At 32.5% G+C, this 8,292-nt stretch overlaps 1 protein-coding gene across 2 annotated transcripts; it reads left to right on the top strand.

Moving 5' to 3' along the window:
• Positions 1 to 5,366: 5,366 nt before the first annotated feature.
• On the top strand, positions 5,367 to 8,034 carry LOC145969807 (trypsin). 2 transcript variants are annotated; one of them, XM_083096075.1, is made up of 7 exons: positions 5,367 to 5,508; positions 5,998 to 6,113; positions 6,175 to 6,269; positions 6,635 to 6,791; positions 6,879 to 6,989; positions 7,061 to 7,210; positions 7,287 to 8,034. In XM_083096075.1, the coding sequence occupies exons 1-7, from the start codon at positions 5,457 to 5,459 to the stop codon at positions 7,557 to 7,559; spliced, it is 954 nt and encodes a 317-aa protein (XP_082952201.1). In that variant the 5' UTR covers positions 5,367 to 5,456; the 3' UTR covers positions 7,560 to 8,034. The 2 variants fall into 2 exon arrangements, with proteins under 2 accessions (XP_082952201.1, XP_082952200.1); XM_083096074.1 differs by having other exon boundaries at positions 6,632 to 6,791.
• The last annotated feature ends 258 nt before the right edge of the window (positions 8,035 to 8,292 follow it).

Raw genomic sequence — 8,292 nt, 5'->3', positions numbered from 1 at the left:
GCGCGAATATTGTACAAGAGAGTTAACTTTGGAGTAAAGCGCCATTGAAGCCGACGTTTCTTATTCGTACCGCGTATTCGTTTCAGTTTGTGTAACCAACGATATATTTATTAGACATGTGAATTCAAAGGGGACTGTCAGAGCGAAAGTAATATTAATGATCTATGTGAAATGTGTGTAACATGAATATTTAGAAAGATTTTTATGATTATAATGTGATTGTTTTGATCGCTTTTAATTTATAGAATTTATTTCTTATAATTATCAAAAAAGGTTTTTTGAAAAATCTCTGGATATTAATAATTAATTTTAATTATTATAAATAAATATATGATATTTAGAAGAATATTTTCCTTGATTTCCACTTTTTCTTATTAATTGAATATTACCTTTACTTTATAAGCTGTTTTTAATATTGTATTTTCTTGAGGAATACGAAATTAATTTGTTTTGTGACACGCGTGTGCGAATATTTTATTATTTTGAACCTTATATTTTAAATTTTCCATATGTATGTGTGTGTTCTCTGAGAAGTAAGTAATACGGATGCATAATGATGCACTTGATTTAAACTCGACCCTCTTCAAATACTACTTAAATTACCGTGCGAGGAGTTTGTGCGTCGCTGTTCAAGAATTTCTATTAATGCCACCCGTACATCTCCGTTTTACAGGCCATTGCGGATGAAGTGCACGCGCCGCATTTGAGACACGCCACATAGTCTGGTATCTTACGATTAGTACCAGACTATGTAATTTTCTGAGTAAAGAACGCGCAATGTAATTCGCATTCGCGTGAAATTGGAAAAGGTTCTGTTCTGTAAGCGAGAAAGAGAGAGAGAGTCTCTATTTGGTGAAGTGTAGCGACCAGACGATAGACTCGGGGAAGACTCTGGTAGACCTTGAACAGCCCTTTAACTGGTTGCATTGCAGCCAAGGTTACTTTCCTCCTCTTTCCGTGACGTGGAACGGTGCTTCTAGAAGGGAGCGAATGAATAGAACCGTGAATTCGCTACTTTGCCAAGGTCACCTTGCTCGTCAGCTAGAAGTGCATTATGGCGTATTATGGCAAATATATTTCTTTATTGATTCTTTTTTGCGATTAAAATACCTAATCAAAATTTGCATGTGTTGTTGCAAAAACAATGATATATGTAAACACAATGCGCATTTAAATTTTAGTAATATTTTGTCAAACAATGATGTCAAACAAATATGCAGGCAAGTCACAAAAACTTTAATGATTTGAAGACATAAAATTTTATGGACCATGTTATTATAAGTGGTCAAACCAGTACGCGATTATCGCACAAATTACTTATACTTATAAAAAAATACCAGATACGTTGGATAAATTCATTCATTTAGTGATAAATTGTAAGTAATGTCAAAATCGTAATGAGTAGTTTGATAAATTATTAACGAATGCGATTGGCGTCCAAACGAGAATTGATGATTGCTGCGTTATTGAAGCGAAAAGATATGACGATACTATAGAGCTATGCAAAATTGCATCCGCTTTCCACGACTAAATAACAGTCGAGAGATACAACCCGACCGCCTTCGCAAATGCAATCGTGGCCATCGGTCGCAGGTAGCATTCCTTATCATTACGTTTCATAAATATTATCCACGGTTCCATCGAGAATGATTCCACGACGCGGCTAGAAGGAACGGAGAAGAGGTAGCTATCTCGACTCAGAAGGAAAGCCGCCTTGAGAGGAAGAAAGAGAGAAAGATGAAAGAGAGAGACCAGTGACGGGAGGTGAAGAAGGCGGGAGTGGGCGATCGAAGGAGAGCAATCGAGAGAGAGAAAGAGAGACTGCTCCGGAAACAACACGAGAAAGAGCGAGAGAGAGAAAAGAAGTGAAATTTCGGAACAAGTCGTGAATGATCAACGGGATTTTTAATTTCACTCTTTAAACATGTATCTTCTTGATTTGCATGTACTTGTATATGTATTATACTGGGTGTTAAAAAAGTCTGGACACGGTCGAATATCTCGATAAGGAAGAGTTTTACTAGAAAGTGTTTCAGACAAAAGTTGTATGGTTTCGAGGAGGACATAAGATGGTGCCATTAGTTTGACCTTGAAGAGTCACCTGAAGGTCACGTGAAGATCACGTCCAACTTTTTAAACGGGACACCCTATATGCTTTTACATATTCTTATAGCTCATCTCGAGAGCTTTCCAAAACACTATAATTAAGTTAGTTTTCATTAAGTACTTTCCGAGTTATGAGGTTTGAAATAATTTCTTAATTTTACATAAACTGTAAAATATCTAATAAAATATTCATTTTTCGATTACCTTACCTTAATACTTTTATGTACAAAATAATGAGAGGAATCAATTGGTGTAAAGAAAACACATAATTGTTTTGAAGAAAAAATATGTAATTTGCAATTAACAATTCCATATTTTTTCTTAAAAACAACTGTATGTTTTCTTTATACCAATTGATTCCTCTCATTATTTTGTACATAAAAGTATGAAGGTAAGATAATCGAAAAATGAATATTTTACAAGATATTTTACGGTTTATGTAAAATTAAGAAATGATTTCAAGCCTTATAACTCAAAAAGTACTTGAGGGAAAAATATTTTATTATAGTATTTTGGAAAGCCCTCGAGATAAGCTACAAGAATATGCAATAAAAAATAGAGGGTTCCATTTAAGAAATTGGAGGTGACCTTCATGTGACCTTCAAATAACTCTTCAAGGTCAAACCAATGATACCATGTTATGTCCCCCTCGAAGCCATACAACTTTTGTCTGAAACACTTTCTAGTAAAACTCTTCCTTATCGAGATATTCGACCGTGTCCAGACTTTTTTAACACCCAGTATGTGTATATATGTATTTAGATATTTATGTCCCATAGGGTATTCCATGAGAAATAATAGACTCTAATAGACTATCTTACGAAGCAGATCTTACAATTAGATGAAAAATTTAATAATTATAGCTCCTATTTTTTCGCGGTATTTTTATGTATGACATATGCTTACGAGAAATAGATTAATTAAAATTAGATTAGATTAGATTTAATAAATTTTTCGATGTTATTTTACAGAGATAATAAACAGAGTAGAAAACAGTTCTTACTTGATAACATTAATTACATTTTATTTAATTTCTGATACGTACATTTAATTTATAAAAAATAGCTATTGTGTAAGTCTTTCTCTTTTCTTTTTTTTCAAGTCTAAATTGTTTATATGATTTTTCTATCACAAATTACATCTTTTGGCGCACATATGTCACATAACTTAACACATACAAACATAGCGAGTACATCTTGTCGCAATAGACGCGAGATCTGAGATGTCTGGGATTAGCCCGTTGGGCAATTAATTTATCTTTCCCATTTTCCCCTGTTCTGCATCACTAATGCATTACTAATTGCCCGTGATTGCGATAAAGTATCGATACATCAAAAGCACCTATCCATGCGCGTAGGAAAATACGAGAGACCCCTTTTCACCCGGGATATTATCGTTCGATTCGACTTGCATGGATTCCATTATTTCTCGACTCTAATACGCTCGTAGATAAATCTAACTTGCCACTCGTGACGTTTCTCCTACATCGTAATGTGCATAGTTTACAGGACGAAAAAGAGAAGGTTTGTTTGCATCTATCATCCCGACTTTGGGGGAGAGGACTAAATTACGAGCTTGTCGGCCGTTATGTTAGCTCGCCAGCTACCATCGGTATTAAACCGAACAGTGCATTCGGTGCGTCCGGCGAGTGCGTATACGTTCACGATCGCTTTCGAGAGGACCGGTCGAACGCGATTCGACCATGGTAGACAACGCCCGCAGCACCTCGGGTCTGTTGGGCACACGGAGATTGTACACAGGGGTTGCACGTTGCTGTACGCGGGGTTGGTTTAACACAGGGATGGGTAATGGCGGTTCCTATCAGCCCTATACACTCTGTCCCGCCCGCTACCTCTCTCTTGCCGATGTCGCTCTGTCCCGCTCCTCAGTTATTTCCGACCCTCTTCCTTCCTTTTCGTCGTTGAATTTGAATCTCTCATTATTCTCGAGAGACATCTCGTCATTCGCAGTTAGAACGTCATGAACATAATTCACGATATATTCTTTCGGTGTGTATCTTTACCGAAGTAATGTATATTCTTTTCTTCTGTGTTTATCAATATAATTATTGATTTTACTATATCCTTATAGTTGAAGGAAATTTATATGCATTATTATTAAATATTTACAAATTCTAAAATATAAAAAAATAATATTCTATCAATAATTGAAAAAATATAAAAGTGCCAATTTCGAATTTTATCATACATGAAAATTGTTATTGGCTATTTGTTATTGGAATATAAAATTCAGAGAAGAGAGAGATAAAATATAGAGCTGTAAAAAAATATTGCATAAGAAAAGAGTTCAATTTAATCATGCTAGTTCATTTTTTTTCGTTTAATATTTGTCTTGAATAATTTTTCTTTTGATTCTAGTTTTCTTCTTCTTATTTCTCATATCTACCGTTTCTTATCTTTTGTCTTGTCAATGGCGGCTGATCTTTTAGCAGACAGTGTTAAAAATAACGATATCATGATAAATTATGTTTGAACTGAATTACATACAACCATCGACGATTTTGCATTAGATATTCGCATAGTTTGCACTTTTGTCTTCGACGAATATTCCGTAGTCGACCGCTGCAGTTGACCACCGGAAATAGCTTTTATTCCGGAATTTCATTATTCCCAGATCGCTTTTGTCCGATATCTCAGTCTATAGTCATGTTCAGAGGAGAATTCAAAAATTCTGCCAATTCCAATATATTTTTATCCACCTATCTAGTAATTCTATCAGCTTCCACAAGAATTATCATATTTCTTGGATTGCCGTTGCTCCTTCGATATTGTATCATTATTTAAATAATTATAGTAATATCAAAATTTTGCTTATACGGTGAATCGATTTTCAAATATTTTTTTATCAGAGAGCTTCTCTTATTTATAATAATATAATTTATTATATTATAGTCAAAAAGGTTGTATCTCACTTTTCCCTTTACAATTAAAAATAAATAAATAAATAATATATATATTGGCAAATAAGTTATTAAGTTATTAGAGACAGACAAATAAATAAGATAATAGATAAAGAAAATTTTTTCATGATAATATGACTAGTAAGGTATATAACGTATAAATATAAATCATAAAACAATTTAAAAAACTTCAATTGTGATAATAATAAATAGGAGATTTCATGTGAAGAAAGATTGTGTATTTATCAGAGAGTGGAATTTGATTTTATAATAATTAATCCAAGATAATAATCAATAACCGATAACACGATAATCTCTTTGCTTGTGTGACTTGAGTCTGTGATAAAATTTCTCCGTACGTCGTTATTGTTACAATGAACAGTCGCTCTTCGACAACGACTAAGTGAATCTTCATGAATTGTGAAAAACAATGTGGCCTGCGTTGCTGTCGGTGTTTTTGGCATTTTTATGTTTCGCTCATGGTAAGTGCGAAGCTGCATACACGTAGATGCATTAACGAGATCGATTCAAAATTTGTAAACTGGTGAAAAAAACTACGTTTGTGATTATTCCTGTTTATTTTTGAAAACAATCAATGATTCTGTTGTGTGAATAACGAGAGATAATTTTAGCATTAATATGTATAATCGAATCAAAATACGCGCAGAGTACTATATACAACGGGAGCGAGATTGATAGAGCATTAGTCACGCTTGGATAAAATTGCAACGGTTAATTAATTTTTCATTTAACTCGCCGATAATTACCGCAGACCATATACTCCGGGATATAGTTTTTATCCCCCACGGCGAGTGCGTTAAATAATCCATGCATCGCAATATAATTTGAAATTGTTATGAATTCCGTTCTATCAATAAGTCCTTTTGCCATCGGACAATTTAGATTTCATTTTGCAACATACACAGCACGATGCACGTCGTTAATGGTAATAATAATAATTTGTGTATCAGGCTCTACAAATTTCGTGGAAATTTCTACTGATCATAATGAGAAGTTAGTGAGTTTTGGTTTAACTGGTCGTATAGTTAATGGAACGAAAGCAGCTTTAAAACAATTTCCTCATCAGGTAATATTTATCGGCGTTTTTAATTTAACACAAATGTGAAAGGTAAACTTGTTCTTTGCAGGTTTCTTTGATGCGCAGCTGGTCCCGAAGCCATTTTTGTGGCGGAAGCATCATTAGCACGAAACTAATACTTACTGCAGCGCACTGTTTGTATCTGTATGTATTGAATTTTAAATAGAATTTTTAATAGATATATCTTAATTCAACGATAAATATTTTAAATATACATGCTTATAAATACTTATATTATTTTAAAACTATTATTAACTTTCCGTCCTCTCATTTTATCTGTATAATTTTGCACGATGTAGAAAATACAAAATAATTGCCACAAATTAATGATAAATATATAATTCAATATATTTTAATCTATATTTTTTTAATTAATATATTTACATTCTTATAGAGAAACAATAATTATGTCAATGAATTTATTTATATGTATTAGTGTATATTTAAAAAGAGTATCTAGTATTAATCGGAGATTAATGAAATTAAAGTGAAGCAATTAATTATAGTAGTGATATTATTATTCAACCATGGACGATTATTGTGGTCGGAGGAATCCTAAAACTAAATGAGAAAACTTCGACAAGACAGGAAAGAGGTGTGGAGAAATTTAAAATTCATCCAGAGTTTGATATAACAACTTTGCACAACGATGTTGCCGTTTTACAAGTACGATTACATCGCTTTACAAATCGCTTGTTATTTAATATTCTCGTGATTTTTAAAATCAAGATAATCCAGGTTTGGTTTTTATAGCTGTCGGTACCCTTTGCATTTACTTCGGAAGTTCATAATATTGCTTTGACAGGGAATCCGTCTGTACCCAAAACTCTCTGTCAAGTGTCAGGATGGGGTTATTTAAACGAGGTAAGTGATAATATATACCTAAAATTATTTAATCTTTGAAGAATTCTTTTCAACTAAAGAAAATATTTTAGAATAACTCGATAGTGTCCGAAGATTTGATGTACGTAGATCTGCCCATTCGATCAACAAAAGAATGTCGTGAATTACTTATAAACATAACAGATTTGCCAGAGGGAATGTTTTGCGCCGGCTACCTGGAAGGAGGAAGAGACAGCTGCCAAGTAACAAAAAATGCGCATTCTTTTATTTATAATCTATTCTGTAAATTTTCTTATTATATAATTTATTTCTTTCCAGGGTGATTCTGGCGGTGGGATGGTCTGCAACGGTATTTTGACCGGTATCGTCAGTGGCGGTGAGGGTTGCGCTCGGCCACGGACCCCTGGAGTATATACAGATATCTTTTACTATATAGATTGGATATCAGAGAATAATATAATAGTGGTGACAAAACTTAATAATTCCACTAATAATTTAATTAAGAGTGTCACTAATAATCATAGTACGCATAAAATGCCAACGATTATAGTCGTGATGATTTCTTTTTCTTTTATATTGTGCTATCGGTGATGCCTTACTCTTGAAGTCAAGTCTTTATCGACACATTGATAATCATGTTCGATGATACTCTTATAATAGGAATTGACAGTTCAATAAATATAGAAATTGTTTATGAGTTCATGTTTGTAACATGTTATATATAATATAATCAATAGAATCTATCGCGAGATGAATAAAATTTAAAATATTAATAAGATCATAATTTAATTAATTGCATATGCTTTAACAGTGTATAAAATTTCCAATGAGCATCATGTATTAGAATTTGTTATCGACAAATAATCTATTTTATGAGATATTTCATGTACCGGAATGGATAACATCATATTCTTCATATTTTATGTATAACAATCTTAACGAAAATTTAACGCAATCAGTATATTTTTATAAGGAACAATAAATATTTGAATAAATATTTATTATACATTTATTAGTCATGTAAATATTTCTTTATTTTTTTTATTAAATTGAAGCTTGCCTCAAATCGATTTCCTTTTGCATTCTTTAAAATCTTAGTTATACCACATTTAAAGGGCATTTAAATAATAAAATTTCTCCTTGTCCTTGAAAAATATGTTTTAGAAATTAAAGTTCTGACTACACAATTGCACAATTGTAATTTCGATATCTACACGATAATAATAGAACATAAAGATATATCGTTTTATCATGTGCGAAGTTTATTATCTTATCAATAGAAAGATTAAATGTCTTATTGTATTTGTACAGTTTTTATAAAAAT

This window comes from Camponotus vicinus, unplaced genomic scaffold, assembly GCF_025532165.1.
Source record: "Camponotus vicinus isolate PSW18456_S1 unplaced genomic scaffold, iyCamVici1.0 SCAF_4, whole genome shotgun sequence".
In the NCBI taxonomy this organism is placed as follows: Eukaryota; Metazoa; Arthropoda; class Insecta; order Hymenoptera; family Formicidae; genus Camponotus; species Camponotus vicinus.
Note: the sequence above shows the minus strand (reverse complement) of the source record. Positions and strands in the feature narration are given on the sequence as shown.